Source organism: Pongo pygmaeus, chromosome 1 (assembly GCF_028885625.2).
Source record: "Pongo pygmaeus isolate AG05252 chromosome 1, NHGRI_mPonPyg2-v2.0_pri, whole genome shotgun sequence".
Taxonomy (NCBI): domain Eukaryota; kingdom Metazoa; phylum Chordata; class Mammalia; order Primates; family Hominidae; genus Pongo; species Pongo pygmaeus.
Genome location: NC_072373.2, coordinates 47,010,082 through 47,032,614, shown reverse-complemented (window position 1 = coordinate 47,032,614; position 22,533 = coordinate 47,010,082). Strand labels below are relative to the sequence as shown.

The following is a 22,533-nucleotide window of genomic DNA, read 5'->3' as shown; positions in this document are numbered from 1 at the left end:
TAACTATTGGGTACTAGGCTTAGTACCTGGGTGATGAAATAATCTGTACAACAAACTCTGTGACATGAGTTTACCTATATAAATAAATAAAAAATAAAAGTTAAAAAAAATTTTCCTTAGGCTAGGACTGGGGTGACTACCAAGTAGCATGAGTGAGTTTTGGAGGGTGACAGAATTGTTCTGTATCTTGATTACAGTGATGGTTATGAGACTTTCTGCATTTGTCAAAACTCGAACTCACAGACCTATATGCTAAAAAGGGCAAATTTTACCATATGTAAACTTACCTCAGGAAACCTGACTCAAAAAAGAAAAAAAAAATATGCCACTGAGTCTTAAAGGAATTTGATTCATCTGCAAAGTAGGGTAATTGGAAAGTGAAAATAATGGACTTATTTTAGAGGCTTTCTCTGAAGATAAATCTAATTTAGGTCTTTTAGGGAGTTATTTCTTTCTAGATCCTTTCCTTCATAATCTGAGCTAATGGAAAGTTCAGAAATCCCTGAAATTGCTAGCCAAATTTTGTGTATACGTAAGTGCTTTTTTAGGGGTAGGAGATTACATTTCTTATTTGATTGTTAAAGATGGGTTAGATTTCAATAACAGTTAAGAACTGCAGGTCTAAGAGCTTTTCTGCTTTCCCAGATACCCCCTTTTTCCCCATTGGAGGCCATCCTAGTGATTACAGGAGATGGAGACCAATTTCTAGGAGTTGGTGAGAGTAGACGAGTCTGTGAATCTACTGGTCATATACAGAGAGTCCACCTGTGCTAACACAGGTCTTTTTCTGATTGCCTACTTACGCAAGCTAGAACTCCTTTTTCTACCACTTCTGACCTCTATTCTCTCTCTTTGCCCCCTATGGCTGACCAATTTTTTTCTGGCATATTTAGCTTCCTTTAGTATTTAGCATATACTGAGGAGTACCTGTGCTTTCTGTATCACTATGAACTATGGTAATAAAAAAAAGTGTGAAATACAAATACATCTCTTTTATATATATCTTACTGTTTGGAACAGTCCTTTAAATATTGATGATCATTTTTCAAAGTTAAAAGTTGCTAACCTTAACTTTTAAAAAGTTTACAAAATTTCCCACAATAACTGTATTTTAAATAGAAAATAAAAATTGCCTGTATTATCACCATCAGCAGTATCACTGCTAACATCTTTATATATTTTATTTATTTTGAGATCATGCTGTATATGGTTTTTTCTTTTAAAAGATTATTGGCCAGGTGCAGTGGCTTATGCCTGTAATACTAGCACTTTGGGAGGCAGAGGTGGGAGGATCACTTGCACTCAGGAGTTTGAGACAAGCCTGGGCAACATAGTGAGACCTCATCTCTACAGAGAATTATAAAGAAAAAAAAAATTTAGCCAGGCGTGGTAGCCTGTGCCTATAATCCCAGCTACTCAAGTGGCTGATGTGGGAGGATCACTTGAGCCCAGGAGGTCGAGGCTGTGGTGAGCTATCATCATGCCAGCTGTACTCCAGCCTGGGTGGCAGAGCAAGACCTCATCTCAAAAAAAAAAAAAAAAAAAATGAAAACAAAAAGTTACTAAATGTCACAAACACCCAATCTCTCCATCTTCTGGTCTGATCAAATCCCAATGTTTGCCGTATTTGCTTCAGTTATTAAGAATAAAATATAGTTAAGCCCCTGTGTATCTCTCCTCAGTCTCATCCCTTGACTCTCTCCCTAAAATTAATCACTATCCTGAATTTGCTATTTATCATTCTCAAATTTTTATCACTATTATTTTTCATTTGCATACTTATATAATTCTTTTACATGTTTTAATACTTTATATAAATGGTATAACCTGCACGCATCATTCTGAAACTTGCTCTTGTCACTTAGCATTCTGTTTGTTCATTCTAAATGCTTATTTTAGTCCATTGTACAATTATACCACAGTTTTTGTTTTTTTCCTGTGCTGATGGACATTTAGGTATTTAGTTCTTTTTTTTTCTTCCCCTAATACTAACGATGCTGCTGTTTACATTCTTGTTCATGTTTCTTCACACAAACGTGCAAGAGTTTCTCAATGGTATTTGTTTCCAAATGGAATTTCCGGGTCTATAGAGTAAGTGCATCTTCACTGGACACTGCCTGATTGCTGTCCTCTTTACTCTCACCAGCAATGTACATGAGTTTCTAATTCTTTACAACTAGGTTAGACTTGAAATGTTTTTTTTTTTTTTTTTTTTTTGCTGCTGCTTTTTTTGTAATCTGAGGAAGATGAAATAATTTCTCATTTTAATTTGCATTTTTTTTATTACTAGTGAAACAACATATTCTCTTATGTTTATATGCTTTTCTGGTTTCCTTTTTTGTGAATTTCCTGATTATGTATTTTGTTGATTTTGTTGTTGTCATTAGGTTGGTTCTTTTTTAAAAAATGGGTAAAAGTTTTTTATATATTCCAGATATGAATATTTTGGAACTTATGTATATATAGTACTTTTTAGTTTGTCTTTTAATGTCTATAATATTTTATCATATGAACGTTCTTTATTTAACCATTCCCCTTATTGTTTGATATATAGGTTATTTCCATATACATTTTGTGTGTTTAATTTCTTGGGCTATCTTAAAAAAAAAATGAGTGGTGGTGCTGAATTTGTCTTGGTCTACTTTGTAGTAAATGATAAATATTTGAGGCAGTTGGCCAGGTGCAGCTGGTATTGCTGATGTGTGTGAAATACAGCAGCACTCACTGGCCTTGTTGGTGCTTGAATCTGCCATTCTTACCATCAGTAACACTTGTTCTGACCAGTGAACTAACTGTAAAGTGACCTACGTAAGTAAAAACATTGTCATTGTGAAAGTGGCTTTGGCACTTGAGACTGGCATGTTTTTAATGGAACAAATGTTCAGATAGAAAAGAATTCAAGATGATATAGTAGTTATCTCAGGTAGGTCACAGAAACACCAGACTCACACTTTCTCTAAAGCAAAAGGACGTCTCTGAGCCGTAGCTTGGTGATATATAACAGCGTCTAGAGCAGGGATCAGCAAATGTTTTCTGCAAAGCACCAGATAGTAAATATTTTAGACTTTTCAAGCCACATGGTTTCTGTTGCAGCTGCTCCCTTCTGCTGGTGTAGCACAGCAAGCAGTAGTCACACAGCCTTGCCCATTCATTTATGTGTTGTCTGTGACTGCTTTGGCCTCACAACAGAGCTGTTGAGTAGGCCTGCAAAACCTGAAAGATTTACTGTTTGGCCCTTTACAGAGAAAATTTGCTGACTTCAGCCCCTGCAAACTCAGCACTCTTGACATTTGGGGCCAGTTAATTATAGGTCTAGATTCAAGAAATGCTTAGTTTGGCTGAGGGAAATTCTTTTTTAAAAAATTCTTAATGGAATTGTAGCTTTGATTGGTTGCTTAAACATCAGCTCTGATCTCAGCAAATTAGAGAGGCCAAAAATGACACATGAGCATTTGAATGCAGTTGTCCTAAACTATGAAATCAGATCATATTTTGATATGTGACACATATTGGATCTAGAAATCTTCCTGATCTGTAGCCAGCTTATCAAATTGAGTGGTATGTACACTCTTTCTCTATCTAGGTTTAACCCATTTATAGCAGATAGGAAATTTGTTCCTGCATTTCTGTGTGTCAGGTGTTCCTTTTTTATCTATCTCTTCACAGCTGTTGGCATTTGCCAGCTGGCTATGCCTGAGCCTCAAGTGAGGCAGTATTTACAGCTCAGTTGGATGGATGCAGCAACTAGGGTAGCTCAAGGGCAGATGAAATAGGATCCAGAATGAGAATGCTGCATCTCTCTTTGCTCTGTCTTCTTTCACATGAGGAAGAATTTCTCTCTCTCCCCTCCCTGTCAAATGAGAAATAGTATTGATTGGTTTGGTACAGTGTATAAAACATGCATCTAATGGAATGTTATTTTGGGAACTATTAGCAGCATTGGCTCTGCCGAGGCCCAAGATTTTGCCTTCTTTCCTTTTTCTCCTCCCCTTCCTTCTCCTCCTCCGTAGTAGCAGCTCCTTAGCAAATTGCAAGCTTTGCCTCTGGCTTGCTGTATAGCAGTGGCAGTGCAAGCCTTTTCCAGTTTCCAAGGGAGACCGGGTGCTGAGACTGCAGTCTTTCCCAGCAGCCACTTACCTTTCTTGCTATTCGTTTCCACGCATCTCTTGACCTTCGTTCTGCTATGCAGGCCTGCTCGAGGAGGTAACAGCCTGTTTTCTTGGAGCGCTCTTTGTCAAAGGGGGCAGAGGGAAAGTAGGGTGGTACAGGGAAAGGCGTACAGAGACAGCAGAGTATAAATGCTGCAGTTGGGAAAAAGTAGCTCTAAAGTGTGCTGTATCTGTGAGCTTGTTCCTATTTGCTATATCTATAGAACTGTTGTAAAGGTGGGAACCCCAGCACTATATCATACTACTTAAAGTACCACATATAAAAATGTAAGATTACTATAATACTGCCTCCAGGAAGCATAGGAGAAAAATGAGAACTTTGAGAAGAAAATGGAATCAATTGCTTTTAAACTTAGCTGACTAACAAATTGCATTTTTTTTTTTTTTTTTTGAGACAGAGTCCCACTCTTGTCACCCAGGCTGGAGTGCGGTGGTGCGATCTCACTGCAACCTCTGCCTCCCAGGTTCAAGTGATTCTCGTGCCTCAGCCTCCCCAGTAGCTAGGATTACAGGTGTAGGCCACTATGCAATTTTTTCTGTTTTTAGTAGAGACATGGTTTCACTGTGTTGGCCAGAACGATCGCAAACTCCTGGCCTCAGGTAATCTGCCCGCCTCGGCCTCCTAAAATGCTGGAATTATAGGCATGAGCCACCGTGCCCAGCCACAAATTGCATTCTTGATGAAATTTTGTTAAGTTTATGTTTTATGAGTTGGATCTGGTTTTCAGGTTTGAGGAGAGGGCTTGATAATATTCTTTTAATTGGATTCTCGGGACTTCTAGAGCTGTGATGTGCAGTATGGTAATCAGTAGCCATGTGTGGCTACTCAAATTTAAATAATTAAAATTAAATTTAAAATTTAGTTCCTCTTTTAACTGCTCAGTGACCACATGTGACTAGTGGCAACCATATTGGGCTGTGCCAGGTATACAACATTTCCATTATAACACAAAGTTCTGTTTGTCAGTACTAAAGAAAGTAACCTATGAAATATAAGAAATGTAGTATTTGGCCAGACTGAGAATAGACATTTGGTGAGGAGACTTAGAGGCCGTTTGTTCAGAATCAGTATAAATATGGATTCACCATGGTTTAAAGCTAAATGGGATCTTTAAAATTTTAGATTTACCCCTTTGTTTTACAGATGAAGAAACTAGAGTTCCAAGAGATTAAGTGATTCTCTTAAGATCAAACAAGTAATTAATGGCAGAGCTAAAACTAGAACCCAGGTGCCTGTTCTATTGTACCATAGTATTAGCCTCCCCTTCCCAATTAGGAACAGCAAGGAAAATTTGAACTAAAATTTACCTCATAGGGTCCTAGCAACTGTAGAGTCAACTGCATCCTCCAAAGAAGAATTTATCCCTAATATTTTTAACGTTTATAGTTTGTTCATGGCAGTCTTATAGCATGTTGATGGAAATTTCTAGAAATGTAAAAATCATACTTTCCCAAGAATGGAGTGTTGATTATGACAGACTTTTGGGAAATGTCAGGGGATGCTAGGAGAAGTTTAATGCAAGACATTGTTATCCATTAGTTCCCGATATTGCAGGATTTGCTAGAAGAAATGTCTTGCTACATAAATCTACATAGCTAGAATACCATGGTACTGAGTGGAGGAAACAGTGTTCGTTGTGGTGCAATATAAGAAAAGCTATACCTGAAGCAGGAGAACATGGTTAAAATCCCTTTAGGTATATAACATTGTTACCTTGGGTGTTTTAGTATCTCCTTAGGCCTTTATTGACTCATCCGTAAAATAGGAATACATTTTTTGTGTCTACCTGAAGTCTTAGAATTAGATTAAATGACATCTTGAATTCATAAAGTCTGTAGGCATAGGTCTGTGATTCCCGTGATCCCCCTAAGTCTGTCCCCCTGCCCCTGCCCCCAGTAGCTATCCATATGTACTTCTAGGTTGATATCAAAGAAGGTTTTTTTGGGATCTCTGAAGAACTTTTGTCAATGTAATCTTATGTTAATACACAGGACATTGGCCGGGCATCGTGGCTCATGCCTGTAATCCTAGCACTTTGAGAGGCTGAGCCGGGCAGATCACCTGAGGTCAGGAGTTCGAGACCAGTCTCGCCAACATGGTGAAACTCTGTCTTCTCTATTAAAAAATGCAAAAACTAGCTGAGTGTGGTGGCATGCGCCTGTAGTCCCAGCTACTAGGGAGGCTGAGGCGGGAGGATTGCTTGAACCCAGGAGGCAGAGGTTGCATTGAGCCCGAGATCATGCCACCGCACTCCAGCTTGGGCAACAGAGTGAGACTCTGTCTCAAAAAAAAAAAAAAAAAAAAAAAAAAAGATCAATGAATGATAAACTATCTTATAAGACCATTAGATATTCTGTAATTAATGACCACAGCATCCTCAGTGGTCAGTATTAGACATATACTATAAAATATTTATATAGTATGTCTTTAATTATATTTTTATATATTATAAGCTATATAATATTATAAATATTGTACATTTCTATGGCCGGGCTGTGGTGGCTTACCCTGTAATCCCATCACTTTGGGAGGCTGAGGCAGGGGTTCACTTGAGGTCAGGAGTTTGACACCAGCCTGGCCACTGTGGTGGAAACCCCACTGTACTAAAAATACCAAAATTACCTGGGCCTGGTGGCACATGCCTGTAGTTCCAGCTACTCGGGAGGCTGAGGCAGGAGAATCGCTTGAACCTGGAAGGCAGAGGTTGCAGTGAGCCGAGATCACGCCACTGCACTCCAGCCTGGGCGACAGAGCAAGACTCTGTCTCAAAAAAAAAAAAAAATTTTTTAGTAAGACATATACTATAAGAGACATCTATAAAAGCTATATACTCAACTTAGTTCCTTTCCTGTTTGGAGTGAACATGTTTAAATACCATTCTCTCCTCAACAGATTTGAGGTATAGGACTCTAAAGGTACTTCAAAACCCAATTTCCCATTGGATTCCAGACAAAATTTATTTTGTTATCATTCTAGAGAAAGCAGTGTTGTTCTCTCCTTGGAAATTATGGTTATTTCTTTTTTCATTCTTCTACTTGGAGTAGTTTTATTTTACTTAGGTAACCCTATGAACCTTCATGGAGAATATTTCAAGGGAATTAAGTCCTCTTCCAAATGAGTTAGCCATACCTGGTAAAAATAATTAAGGGGAACTCTTTGATTAAGATGTGATGAATATTGTAGCACACCTATCCTTTCTTTATTTTCCAAATTATTACTGATGAGCTTTTAATATGACAATGAAAATAATGTAGTAGTAAGAGTGTTGGTCGTGATGATAGTAGTTCTGGTCATGGTAGTAGCAGCAAACGTGTGCCAGGTTCTATTCTAAGTGCCTTACATGGGTTTGCATTTAATCTTCACAACTCTATTAATATATCTGTATATATCTATTACAACTGCTCATATCTTCATTGTATAAGAAACTTGGGTATAGAGTGCTTAAATAATTTATCCACAATCACCTACCAAGTAAGTTGAGAAGCCATGGTACAAACCCAGGCAGTATGATTTTTATGCCAGGGTACTTTATCACTACACTGTACCTGTCAAAAGATAGTTTAGGTCTTTTATTTTTATTTATTGTGACTTTTAAAATATTCACTGGTGATTTGCTGGATGTTTTGCACAACTTCCTTTTTCTTTTTGTTTTCTTTTCTTTTCTTTTTTTTTTTTGAAACAGGCTCTCACTCTGTCACCCTGGGCTAGAGTGCAGTGGTGCAATCATGGCTCACTGCAGCCTTGACTTCCTGGGCTCAAGCAATTCTCCCAAAACAACTTCTTGAGGCAGAATTTGTCCATTTATAGTGTGTGAAGGGGCAGTATAAATTTTAGAGGCAAAGTACAAAGTATATCTGTGAAGTCATGCTTAATTCTCTGTAATCAATTATTTGAATGCCACTGATTGTGTAATCTCAATATCATAACAAATACAAAGAAAAATTCTTCCTGCCCTCTAGGAAACATAATAGAGATGGTAATAAGAGGATTTTGGCATCTGAATTCCTTCCCATGCTACTAAACTGTGAGTGTTAGCCTAGTTTTTTCTGGATGCCAGAAGGCGAGGGGATAGACGAGAAGCCATGGCTTCCATTATTTTTGTTTCTGTTTTGTGAGACTATATCTGTCTTCTTTGCATAGCAATGAGGTATCCTGTAGCATTCAGATTCATGGATGGCTGCAATGCTTCTCAGAAAAATCAAGGAGTGTGGAGTGAGGGCTTGCTCTATGTAGGGGTCAGCAATATTTTTCTGTAAAGGGTCAGATAGTGATTATTTTGGCCTTTGCAGGCCATGTTGTCTCTGTTGCAGTTAGTAAACTCTGCTCTGTGATTCCAATAAAACTTTATTTACAAAAATGTTGCAGGCCAGATTTGGCCCAAGATCATAGTTTGCTGACCAGCTGGTCTAGATTTTAGAAAGTGTTACAGAAAGACTTAGTCTCTACTGAAAACGTAGTATGTCCTCAACGCAGCTATAAGTTAGGCACATTATTTCTGTGATCTTTGGAATGCCCATCTGAGATAAAGAAAAATGAATGAAAATGTTCCTTCAAAAACATTTACAGTTCAAGTACTGGAATTTATGGGTTTTGTTTTTATATATTTTTTCTTAAATAGTAAAACTCTCATATATTGACACAGGTTACAGAATAATATGTGTGATATTCATAGTATATAGTTTTTTATAGTTTTATAGTTAAAAAAACTATATATAGTTTGTATTTACATACAATCTGGACTTACATGCAGTAAAATAAAAATGAGATTATCTCCATGTGGTGGAATTTTAGTTGATTTTTGTTTTCATATTTTTGTCTGTTTTTTCCCCCTGGGAAAAAAGTAGTGTGATTTCACATGTGTGATTTCAAATATTTAAGATTCCAAGTCAGGTAAAATATTCCTGATCTTACCTACCAGGTTTTTATGAGCTCTGTTTCTCTCATTCAAAAAAACTCTCTAGAGTAGGCAGTAGGATAAGGGAGCTTGAGCCCTTTTTCTTTCACTGTGCCGTCTGTCCTATATGCAAAGAAGAGATAAAAGTCAAGAATTCAGTGTAATAGTGATACTGTATGTTTTGCAGGTAGAAATAACATGTGAGTAGGTTTGCTGGTAATCTAGACAGAACTTCATGGGAAGTTAGTTCTCACCAATTCCAGTCTCTGGACTACAGCTTTAGTTTTGGGACTTAATTTTTTTAGTTCACTCAGAGGAGAGGAATATATTAAGGAAATATGCAAACCTACGAAACTGTAGTAAATTGACACACGTATTGGAATTCCAATTTACTAATTTACATTGAGGGAAAAAATATGAGTATTAAAAACATTGCCTGGTTGGGGACTTCTGCTTCAGTCTGTGGCATATTTTGTTTTATGTAAAATCTCCCACTGAGAATAACTAGAAAAAACTGGATAAATATAAGAAAAAAGTTTTTGAAGGTACTTGAGAGTTACAAAGCAAATGAGAACTTGAGGGATCAAGATCCTGGAGAGAAGGAAACCTTAAAAGGGTAAACCCAACATTTGGCTCTACTTTTCCCCTTGAGGTATTTGCTGATTAGTAAAGCAGTGGCTTATGAGCCTGAGAAACTGAACAAGATTTTGGTAGTCTCATGGGACTCAGGGAATGATTGGAGTTCAGAAAGAGAGCCCAGCAGATAACCCAGACTTTGATTTAGAACCACTGAAGGGGCTACATTCTAAGGGCTTACCAGAAATAGACCAGCCCTTGAAAAGACTGAAGCCTAGCTTCCAGTCAGCTCAGTCTCAAAGTGGATTAAGGTACTTTGCCTTAGTCTCCTGGTTCTTCAAGTGTGGTCCCCAGACCAGCAGTGTCATCTGAACTAATTAGAAATGCAGATTCTCAGACCCCTACACCAGTCCTGCTGAATCAGGACCTCTGGTGGTGTGGTACTCAGAAATTTGTATTGCATAAGCCCTCAAAGTGGTTCTGATACAAGTGAAAGTTTAAGAACCACTTCCTTAGCCTAACTGCCAGGGGGAAAAAATATCCTCTCTGAAGGGTAGCAGCAACAGTCATGAGTTATCACTCACTACATTTTTAAATTAAATATGCCTGATGTTAATTTAAAAATTAGCATACATACCAAGAAATAAGAGTTACCAAAAGACCAAAAGAAAAAATAGACAATAGAAACTAAGGTCCAGATACTGATATTATCAGACATGGACTTTAAAATAATTGTGATTAATATGTTCCAGGAAATAGATACGGAGTGGAGATTTTCACCAGAGAACTGCAGTCTGTTAAAAACAATCAAGTGGAAATTCTAGAAACAAAAAAATCACTGAAATCAAGAAACTCAGTTGGTGAGTTTGCAGTAGTAGACCAGCTAAAGAAATGATTAGTGAACTGAAAGATTGGACAGTAGAAAATAACCAGAATGAAGCACAGAGAGATAAAAGGATGGAAAATACAGAAAAAGCATGATAAATCAGTAGAACATGGTCAGTAAGGTCTAACATAAGTGATTGGAGTCCCAAGAGAAGACAGAAACTAGCTTCATTTTTCACAGAACACCGTTTTTACTTCAAAGCTTTACTGATGGTCAAACAATGGTTATTCACACCTGAGTAATTTGGCAGACAGTTTTCTTGAAAATAAAGTCAACCTGTTGAGTATTTGTTGCCAATTAAAAATTTAAACTTTCAAATAGAAATTAGAATTTTAGAAAACTTATATGCCACCGTGAGTAATATTATTGACAGCTTCCCAATACTTAAAGACTGTTCTAAGATCAAAGGTGATATTAAATAATTTATTTTTACTATTATTATATAATGTAGTATGTCAATATTGGGAAGATCTGCTTAATGCAGCAATATTTTACAAATGCACCAATATTTTACAAATGACTAATGAAGATATGTTACAAAATCATGCATGACTAAGAAGATTCTTTGAAAGTACAAGATAGACCAAAGGATTTCAATGTAACAGAATATGAAAAATCTATTAATATGTTTTAGAGCGGTGTTCCCCAACCTTTTTGGCACCAGGGACTGGTTTTGTGGAAGACACTTTTTCCACAGACTGGTGGGGGCATAGGGTGTGGGGGACGGTGATGGTTTTGGGTAAAACTGTTCTGCAGATCATCAGGCATTAGTTAGATTCTCACAAGGCATGCACAACCTAGATTCCTGGCATGGGCAGCTCACAATAGGGTTCACGTCCCTATGAGAATCTAATGCCGTGGCTGATCTGACAGGGCAGAGCTCAGGCATCAATGCTCACTCACTCACCTCCTGCTGTACAGCGTGGTTCCTAACAGGCCACAGATCAGTACTGGTCTGCAGCCCCGGGGGTTGGGGACCCCTGTTTTAGAGTACACATTGTAACTAACCACCACTTGTGTTGGTGTAGCATCAAAGAAAAATATCTCCCAATTATCTGAGAAAGCTATCACAATACTCCTCGCTTTTCCCACTATGTATTTGTGCAAGACTAGATAGTCTTTATATATTTTAACCAAAACAATATATTGACTGCATAAACAGATAAGAGGATCCCACTGTCTTCTATTAAGCCAACATTAAAGAAATTTATGAAAATGTAAAACAATGCCACTCTTCTAATTTTTTGTTTTGGAAGATACAGTTTTTTTAATAAAAAATAATATTGATGTTAAAATGTATTAGGGCTATTATTTTCTTTTTTATTTTAAAATTTATTTGACACATAACTACATATTTATGGAGGTACAGTTTGATGTTTTGATGCATATCTGTGTTGTATGATGATCTAATCAGAGTAGTTAGTATATTCATTATCCATGCATTTATCATTTCCTTGTGGTAAGAACATTCAAAAGCATCTCTTTTACCTATTTTGTAATATACAATATTTTGCTTTTAACCATAGTCACCTAACTGTGCAATAGAACATCAGAATTTATTCCCCCTGTCTAATTATAACTTGGAACCATAAACCAACCTCTCCCCATCCTTCTCTCACCTCTTCCCTCCCCAGTCTCTGGTAACCACTGTTCTACTCTCTGATTTTATGATATCAACTCCCCCCACCTTTTTTTAGATTGCACATATTAGTGAGATCATGCAGTATTTTTTTTTCTGTGTCTGGCTTATTTCACTTAACCTGATATCCTCCAAGTTCGTCTGTGTTGTTGCAAATGACAAGATTTTATTCTTTTTTTTTTAATGGATGGATACTGTTCCATTCTGGATATACACGTTTTCTTTACCCATTCTTCCATTTTTGAGGACTCAGTTTCATATTTTTGTTAACGTAAATAGTGCTGCCATAAACACGGTAATGCAGATAACTCTTCAGAATACTAATTTCCTTTCCTTTGGATGTGTACACAGTAGTGGGATTGCTGAATCATATGGTAGTTCTATTTTTAAGTTTTAAAGGAACCTCCATACTGTTTTCCACAATGGCTGTACTAGCTTGCAGTCCCACCAGCTTGTGTAAGTGTTCCCCTTTTCTTCACATCCCTGCCAAAACTGGTTTTCTTTTGTCTTTTTGATAATGGTCATTCTAAGTGGTGTGAAATGGTACCTATTGTGGTTTTGATTTTCATTTCCCTGATGGTTTGTGATGTTGACCATTTTATTATATACTCATTAGCCATTTGTATGACTTCTTTTGAGAAGTAAATGTCTGTTAAGGTCTTTTGCCCATTTTTAAAATCAGGTTTTTGTTTTTTTGTTTTGTTTGCTGCTAAGTTCCTTATATATTCTGGATATTAACTCCTTGTCAGATGTATAGTTTGCAAATTTTCTTTCCCATCCTTTAGGTTGTCTGTTTACTCTGTTTAATAGTTTCCTTTGCTATGCAAAAGCTTTTTAGTTTGTTGCAATCTCATTTGTCCATTTTTGCTTTTGTTTCCTATGCTTTTGAAGTCTTATTTAAAATATCCTAACTTAGCCCAGTGTCATGAAGCATTTCTCCTATGTTATCTTCTAGTAGTTCCATAGTTTTGGGTTTCCAATGTTAAGTCTCTAATCTACTTTGAATTGATTCCTGTATGTGGTGAGAGGTAGGGATTTACTCTCATTCTTCTGCATGTGGATGTCCCACTTTCCCATCAGCATTTATTGAAGAAACAGTTTCTCCCCTAATGTGTGTTCTTGGCACCTTTGTCAAAAATCAGTTGGCTTTAGGTGTGTCAATTTATTTCTGGGCTTTCTATTCTGTTCCATTGGTCTGTGTGTCTGTTTTTATGCCAGTACCATTCTGTTTTTGTTATACATTTGTAGTATATTTTTAAGTCATGTAGTGTGATGCTTCCAGCTTTCCACTCAGAATTGCTTTGGCTATTCATTTTTTTTTTCTGGTTTCATGTGAATTTTAGGATTTTGTTTTATTTCTATGAAGAACACCTTTTTTTTTTTTTTTTTGACATGGAGTCTTGCTCTGTCGCCCAGGCCAGAATGCAGTAGCCGCAATCTTGGCTAAGATATTAACAAGAAATTACAAAAGATAGAGAACTGGAAAGATAAACCTATGGAAGAGCTTCTAAGGGAAGCCCAAAAAGTATATGTAAAAAGAGAGAAAGACTGACAGAGGGAACAGAGGAAGTTGATGCCCAAAATCCCAGTGAGTAGTTTGGCGGGAACGACAGTTACAGAACAGGTGACTCAGGATGACTCAGGTCAGAGCAGGTGACCAGGGGTGACTCAGGACAGAGCAGGTGATAGAGGCTAGGAGGGGGTTGTTTACTGAAGCTAGAGGCAAGAGGGCGAAGAGAACCAGGAAGTTAAGCTTTAAAATGGAGAATAGAGAATAAGAGAGCTGAATATACTGGCATACTGATTCTTTGAAGAGAAACTTGGAGTTCATTACATTTAACACCTACTGTTACAGTATTGCAGTCTCTCTCTCCCTTTACCTCTAATAATATTTGCTTTATATATCTGGGTGCTCTGGTCTTGGATGGATGTATGTATTTATAGTTTTTACATCCTCTTGCTTAATTGTACCCTTTATCAATGTCTAATGACCTTCTTTGTCTTCTTTTACAGTTTTTGACTTAAAGTCTGTTTTATCTGACATGGTTACTCCTGCTCACTTGGTTTCCATTTGCATGGAATATCTTTTTCCCTCCCTTTACTTTTAGTCTATGTTTGTCTTTAATGGTTAGGTGAGTCTGTTTTAGGCAGTATATAGTTGGGTCTTGTTTTTAATCCGTTCAGCCACTCTATATCTTTTAATTGGATAATTTAATCCATTTATATTTAAAGTTATTATTGATAAGGTCTTACTCCTGCCATTTTGTTAATTTTTTTTCTGGTGGTTTTATAGATCCTTCGTTCCTTTCTTCCTCTTTTATTTACTTCTGTGGTTTGGTGGTTTTCTGTAGTGCTGAGCTTTGTTTCCTTTCTCTTTCTTGTTTGTGCCTCTGCAGTAATTTCTCTCTTTCTTTGTGGCTACCATGGGGCTAACATTAAAAGTCTTATAATAGAATGTTTTAAGCTGATAGCAACTTAACTTTGGTTGCATTAAAATACTCTAGACTTCTCTCTTTTGTTTCTGTAATTTACTTTTTTACCTGTGATTGTGTTCCTTAGCTACTAATTGTAACTGTCACGGGTTTTGACCATTTTAACTTTAAATCTTCGTACTAGAGGACTGAGAGACTTACATAGCACCATTAAATCACTGGGCTAGTCTGAATTTGATTTATGAATTTACCTCTATTGGTGAGTTTTATACTTTTACATATTTTCATGAAAATAATTATACTATTTTATTTCCAGTTATACCATTCTCTTAAGTATTTCTTGTAAGGCTAGTCTAGTGGTGATGGATTTTTCTCAGCTTTTGCTTGTCTGGGAAGGTCTTTATTTTTCCTTCATTGGTGGATGATAGCTCTGCTGGATATAGTATTCTTGGCTGACAGGTTTGTTTTTTTCCCCCAAAAACTTTGAATATATCATCTCATTCTTTCCTGGTCTACAAGGTTTCTCCTGAGAAATCCAGGGGTACAGGGCTGCTGCTTGACCAACTATCAGGCCAAGCATGGGTACAGCAGGGCCACACAACCCTGCAGTGGTCTGTCTTTGGGGCAGGGCTGCTGCTAGACTGGCGGTCAGGCACAGTGGTGTGTGGCCACAGCAGGGCTGGGTGGTTCTGCAGTGGTCTGAGGGGTGGAACCACGGTAGAACTGGTTGTTGGGCTGGATGTGGGTGTGCATAGGTTCAGCTGGCCAGCTAGCTGTGCAGTGCAGGTATGTACCAGTGAGGGGACTGGCCAGCAGTTAGGCAGTTTCCCCCCTGTGCAGGTTTGGCTGTTCCTGGGGTTGGGAGGGTAGTGTGCCACATGGGTTCAAGTGCAGAGGTCTCAGTTGTTGCATCTGGCTAGGCTTCAGGCAGCTAGGATTGTAGTGCTACAGGCGCCTGTGTGAACATGGTAGAGTGATGACAGGGCTACAGGAATGGAGAAAGTCCATTCCTGTACTGGACTACAGGGAAGGGCACATTCTAGTAGTAGGTCCAGTTTCAAGATGGTACTGAGTAGCAGCAGCTTAGGATGTGAGGGTGGGGGTCAGGGGGTGCTCAAGGTGAGCTCCTACTCTAGGCAAAGTTAACTGTATGAACTCTACTCTCCAAACTGGATTCAGGGCCTGTGAGGACAGAGGGACTCTCCTATAGCAAGAATTTCTGGCATTTGTGGTAGCAATGGGGATCACTGGTGATCTCCAGCTTACGTTTTTCCCTTAAGAAGCCCCCTCTGGCTCCAGGCTGATCCTGGTAGGGGAGACAGTGTGGCAGAAGCGGAATACCTCACTCCCCTCTCTATGGTGCTGCCCTGGGCTTTTGTCTTCCACAGGGATTTTGCTGTTCCCCTGGTGCTCTCCCGAGTACTTCTTTGGTCATTTTAATTGAAATATCATTGTTTATTCATTGTTTTGGTCCCTTTTTGTGGAGAGGATGGGCTTTAGGTAACTCAATTTGGCCATCCTGCTGACATCACTCCATCTTATCTAGGGCTATTTTAATATTATTATTATTATTATTGTTATTATTATTTGAGACAAGGTCTGGCTCTGTCAACCAGGCTGAAGTGCAGTGGTATATTCTCAGCTCACTACAACCTCTGCCACCCAGGCTGAAGCCGTCCTCCCATCTCAGCCTCACGAGTAGGTGGGACTACAGGCACGTGCCACTGTGCCTGGTTAATTTTTGTGTTTTTTGAAGAGATGAGGTTTTGCCATGTAGCCCAGGCTGGTCTCAAACTCCTGGGCTCAAGCCAGCTACCCGCCTGGGCCTCCCAAAGTGTTGGGATTACAGGCATGAGCTACTGCTCCTGGCTGCTATTATTTTTAAATAAATTAATAAATACATTTTTAAATTTTTAAATTTTAATTTCTGGTAAGATAAATATTAATCCCCATATAAACAAAAGCTCTCTGGGGTTCTCAATAATTTTAAAAAATATTAAAGGATCTTGAGACCAAAACAATTTGAGAACCACTGCTCTAGATATTAAAATAACAAATATATTCTAAGGGTATTATTAACAACTTTATGCCACTAAATGTGATAATATAGACAAAATGGAAAATTTCTTAAAAAACAATTACCAAAACAGAAAATTTGAATAAGCCTAACTTTATTAAAGAAATTGAACCCTTTATTTAAAACTTTCCCATAAGGGCTGGGCTGGGCACAGTGGCACAGTGGCTCACACCTATAAACCAGCACTCTGGGAAGTTGAGGTGGGAGGATTGCTTGAGCTCAGGAGTTCAAGATCAGCCTAGGCAACATAGCGAGACCTCATCTCTACTAAAAATAAAAAAAAGTTAGCCGGGTGTGGTGGCGTGCACCTGTAGTCCCAGCTACTTGCAAAGGCTGAAGCGGGAAAATCGCCTGTGTCCAGGAAATCAAGGCTACGGTCAGCTATGATCACGCCACTGTACTCCAGCATGGGCAACGAAGTAAGACTCTGTCTCAAAAATAAAAAATAAAACCTTCCCACAAGGAACACTGTAAACCCAGATGACTTGATTGGTGAACTCTTCCAATCATTTAAGGAGGAAATAACCCAAATCTTACACAAATTCTTACAGAAATAGACATGTAGAGAACACTCCTAATTCATATAACCTTAATTCAGAAAGCTGACCAACATATTACAAGAAGGGAAAATTATAAGCCAATTTCTTTCATGAATGTGGTAGAAATTCTAAACTAAATAATAGTGAATATGTTTAAAAATGGTACATCTTGACCAAGTTGAGCTTGTCCCAAGAATTCAGTGTTGCTTTATCATTCAAAAATGATTCAGTGTAATTCACCTTCCTGACAGAAAAAAGGAAAAAAGCAATCATCTCAATATATGGGGAAGAATAGCATGTGATAAAGTTCAGCATACACTAATGATTAAAAAACAACAACAAGAAACCCTCTTAGCCTGTTTTCTATAGGAATAGAAGGGAATTGCTTTAATTTGATGAGTGGTATCTGCATAAATCTTACAACAAACATTATACTTAATGAAAAAATGCTGAAAGCATTCTCTTTGATGGCAGGATTACAGAGAATGAAAACTTCCTATCATCACTGCTTTTCAGCATGTCCTAGAGATTCTAGCCAAAGCATTAAGGCAAGAAAAGAAATAAAAATTGGAAGGATAGGAAAGAAGAAATAAAATTCTCATTTTATAGATGACATGATTCTGTGAGAACAGTAATACATTTACAAACACAATAGTTCCCTCTTTTTTTTTTTTTTTTTTTTGAGACCTAGTTTCACTTTTGTCACCCAGGCTGGAGTGCAGTGGTGCAATCTCAGCTCACTGCAACCTCAGCCTCCAAGTTAAAGTGATTCTTTTGTCTCAGCCTCCTGAGTAGCTGGGATTACAGGTGCCCACCAGCACACCTGGCTAATTTTTGTATTTTTAGTAGAGACAGGGTTCCAGCATGTTGGTCAGGTTGGTCTCGAACTCCTGACCTCAGGTGATCCTCCCACCTTGGCTTCCCAAAGTGCTGGGATCATAGGCGTGGGCCACTGCACGATACCTTTCAAGACTTCCAGTGGATGACTGAACCTACAGATAGTACAGAACCCTATATAAATACTATTTTTTCCTATAAATACATATCTATGCTGAAGTTTAATTTATAATTAGGCACAGTAAGAGATTAACAATAATACTAATAACTAATAATAAAATAGAACAGTTATAACAAAATGCCAGCATTACTACTCTTGCACTTTGAGGCCATTATTAAGTAGAATAAGGATTACTTGAACATAAACACTGTGATATCACAACAGTGCATGATTTGCATCTCAGGAGGGACAGAATGGAATAGCACGAAATTTCACCACGCTATTTAGAACAGTGCACAATTGAAAATGTATGAATTGTTTATTGATGGAAATTCTCATTTAATATTTTCAGACCACAGTTCACCATGGGCTACTGAAACCACAGAAAGCAAAACCACAGATAAGGGGGAACTACTGTAATGACTTTGATTCTGTAATGTTTGCTGATGGTTGATAGCATTTCTGTCATTTTGACTTTGCTTAAGTTCATTCCTAGAATGTAGAAATCTCTTCAATATGTGGGAACACTTTGTCATTCCTCAAGTCCATGCAGCAAAGATCTTGCTTTTGCTATTACTTTTTTTTCTCTGCAGGTCCTATCTGACTCCTGTACGGGATGAGGAAGCAGAGTCTTTACGGAAAGCACGCTCCAGACAAGCTCGGCAGACACGAAGGTCTACTCAAGTGAGTGTGGCTTTTTTTTAAATGTCATTTTGTCTATCTACCCTTCTGTTGGAGGTACAATCAAAACACACTGCAATATCCATGTTCAACTTCTGATTTAAACACACACACACACACACACACACACACGCACACGGCTTGGCGTGGTCGCTCACACCTGTAATCCCAGCAATTTGGGAGGCCAAGGATTTGAGACCAGGAGCATTCCTGACTTGAGGTCAGGAGTTTGAGACCAGCCTGGCCAACATGGTGAAACCATGTCTCTACTAAAAATATGAAAATTAGCCAGGCATGGTGATGCGTGCCTGTAATTTCAGTTACTCGGGAGGATGAGGTGGGAGAATTGCTTGAATCTGGGAGGCAGAAGTTCCAGTGAGCCAAGATTGCGCCACTGCCCTCCTGGGCGACAGAGCGAGACTCCATCTCAAAAAAACAAGACAAAACAAAACACACACATGAAAATGACTGCCCTATTCCAGCCAGTCTTAAAAGCTTTCATTGTGTTGAATCTTATACTACGTAGAACCAAATGAATTTACAGCTACATCTACCCATTCTCACCAATATTCCTCCAGGCTTAGAACAGGTTTATCTCTTTTCCTTCACAAGATTAATTATTCCACTTGTGCTTAAAGGCCTTAAGAATCCCTATACATCCCTATATCCCTACTACATTTTAAGAATCTCTAAGGGAAAAGAGTTTGGCAATTCCTCAAAATTTTAAACATAGAGTTACCATTTGACTCAGCAGTTCTACTCAAGAGAAATGAAAACATATGTTCATATAAAAACTTGTATGTAGGTGTTTGTAATAGTATTATTCATAATAGCCAAAAAGTAAAAATAAGCCAAATGTTTATTAACTAATGAATGGGTAAACCAAATGTGATATATCCATACTATTTGGCAATAAAAGAAATGAAGTACTGATACATGTTACAACATGGATGAACCTTAAGAAAACATTATGCTAAGTGAAAGAAGCCAGACACAAAACACTTCATATATTATATGATTCCATTTATATGAAATGTCCCAAATAGGCAAATCCAAAGAGACAGAAATTAGATTAGTGCCAGGGCTGGGGGAAAGGCAGAATGGTGAGTGTGTGGTTTCTTTTTGGGTGATGAAAATTATGAAATTAGATGTGATAATTTTATAACTCTGTGAATAAACTAAAAACCAAGGAATTGTATACTTGCAAATGGTGAGTTTTATGATATGAGGATTGTATTTTAATAAAGATGTTGCAAAAGGAATCCCTGAGGGAGTCATTGAAGCAGTTTAAGGGAATATGATATAGTCTACATTATACATTAGAAAAATCACCCTGCAGATAATTGATGGGAATGGTAGGTAGAGGTATGTTTGCCAAGCCTGGAAGCAAGAAGACTTGCTGGGAAGCTGTATTGTAGTCCAAGTTGTATTGTAGTCCCAGGAAATTACAACGGTATGAAATCAAGTTGTAATGGCAATGAGAATGGAGAGAAGGCTATGAATTTGTTATTTAAAGAAGCAAAGGAAGATGAGCCCATGAAACAGAATGAAAAGAAGCAGCAGGAGCGGTGAAAAGAAAATCAGAAAATAGTAGCAGCATGGAAGTGAATGAAAAGTCCATTTCCAGTGAAAAGGAGAAGTTCCACAGTTTTAAATACTACAGAGGTCAAGTAGCAAATTTTACCACTGGAAAAGAGACATTATATATGGCAGCAAAAACACCCTTGTTGTCTTCCTTGACTGTCCCAAAGTAAGTCATGTATTCTTCCTTTATTTTTACTTGATGATTATTTGTCTGTTTCCTCCATTAGAATGTAACCCCCATGAGGACCAAGACTGACTGTTTTTTTGTTTTGTTTTATTGTGGTGAAATATACGTAACATAAAACTTACCAGTTTTACCATTTTTAAGTTTACAATTTAACGGCATTAAGTACATTTACATTGTTGTATAACTATCACCACCATTCATCTCTAGAACTTTCTTCCTCTTCCCAAACTGAAACTCTGTATCCATTAAATAATTACTCCCCATTTCCCTCTGGCAACGCTGCTTCCACTTTCTGTCTATGAACTTGACTATGCTAGGAACCTCAAATAAGTAGAATCATATAGTAGTTGTCCTTTTGTGTCGTATTTTGCTTAGCATAGTTATCAAGGTTCATCCATATTGTAGCATGTGTCAGAGTTCCTCCCTTTTAAAGGATGAATATTTCAGCCTTTTATGGATATTGCATTTTGTGTATCCATTCATCTGTCAGTAGACATTGGGTTGCTTCCATCTTTTGGCTGTTTAATGCTGCTATGAGAATGGCTATACAAATATCTCCCTGAAACCCTGCTTTCAATTCTTTTGGGTATATACTGAGAAATGGAATTTGCTGGATCATATGGTAATTCAATTTTTAATTTTCTGAGGAACTGCCATACTGTTTTCCTTAGTGGCTGTACCATTTTATGTTCCCATCAGCAGTGCACAAGGGTTCTAATTTTTCCATATCCTCACCAATATTTTTGTTGTTGTTGTTTTTATGAGATGGAGTTTTGCTCTTGTCACGCAGGCCAGGGTGTAATGGTGTGATCTTGGCTCACTGCAACTTCTGCCTCCAGAACCCTGCCTCCAGGGTTCAAGCAATTCTCCTGCCTCAGCCTCCCGAGTAGCTGGGATTACAGGTGCCCATCACCACACCTGGCTAATTTTTGTATTTTTAGTAGAGACGGGGTTTCATCATGTTAGCCAGGCTGGTCTTGAACTCCTGACCTCAAGTGATCTACCTACCTTGGCCTTTCAAGGTGCTGAGATTACAGGTGTGAGCCACCATGCCCAGCCTGTTTTTTTGATAATAGCCATCCTAATGGGTGTGAAAAAGAAGACTGACTATACTTTTGCTCATCTTTTCCACCATCATACAGTAAATAAATCATATATATTTATTGAATAAATAAATGAGTGAGAAATAAATGATAGGAGAAGATAAATTGCTCTGGAATGATTTCCAGTTTGTTTATGAAGGAATGGGAAAAGATAGGGAAGTTGCTGGAGAGCGGCATAGAATTGAAGGTGGGAGAGACAGGAACATAGAAACGTCTTAGAGGGAAAGATTCAGTAGAGAGGGAGTGAAGGTCCATGTCAGAACTTGAATAGATCTTTGAACTCCTTGAAATGTGTACATAATTCTTGAGGAGATTTTATTAGATTCTCAGTAGTCTTCATGAGATTCTCAACGGGACCACCGGCTCCCAAAGAAAGTAAAATCTAAGCTTCTTAGCATAGCTTACAAAATCTGTTATGACCTAGCCTCTGCCTGCTTTCCTAAAATCACCTATCCTCATTCTCTCTCTCTCCTCCAACTTTCCTTTTTTTGTTGTGTGCTTCATCTTTGCTAAGTTACCTACAGATTCCTAAATCATCCATGGCCTCTCTTGTTTCTGTATCTCTGTACAGGATCCCTCTACCTATAATGCCTTTTCTCCCTCCCCCTACCCAAGTTCTTTTTACTCTTTAAAACCCAGTATTCGGTATTCCTCTTATATACTCTTGTATTTCTGTTTTAATGCTTACATTCTCTCATTATACTCGTCTGTTTTCTTACGTCTTTTCTGCTAGACTAAAAGGTTCTTGACAGTAACCATTGGATTTGT

General features: G+C 38.0%; 1 protein-coding gene across 12 annotated transcripts in view; it reads left to right on the top strand.

Annotated features, from left to right (window-relative positions):
- The window catches only part of PPP1R12B (protein phosphatase 1 regulatory subunit 12B), a 249,418-nt gene that overhangs the window by 118,706 nt on the left and 108,179 nt on the right, over nt 1-22,533 (top strand). For all 12 annotated transcript variants that reach the window (XR_010122745.1, XM_054461962.2, XM_063647154.1 and 9 more), the window contains one exon: nt 18,804-18,894. Coding sequence is in view for 11 of the 12 variants with exons in the window: in XM_054461962.2 (XP_054317937.1) it covers nt 18,804-18,894 (91 nt within the window). In the remaining variant the exon portion in view is untranslated. The remainder of the gene's footprint in view (nt 1-18,803; nt 18,895-22,533) is intronic.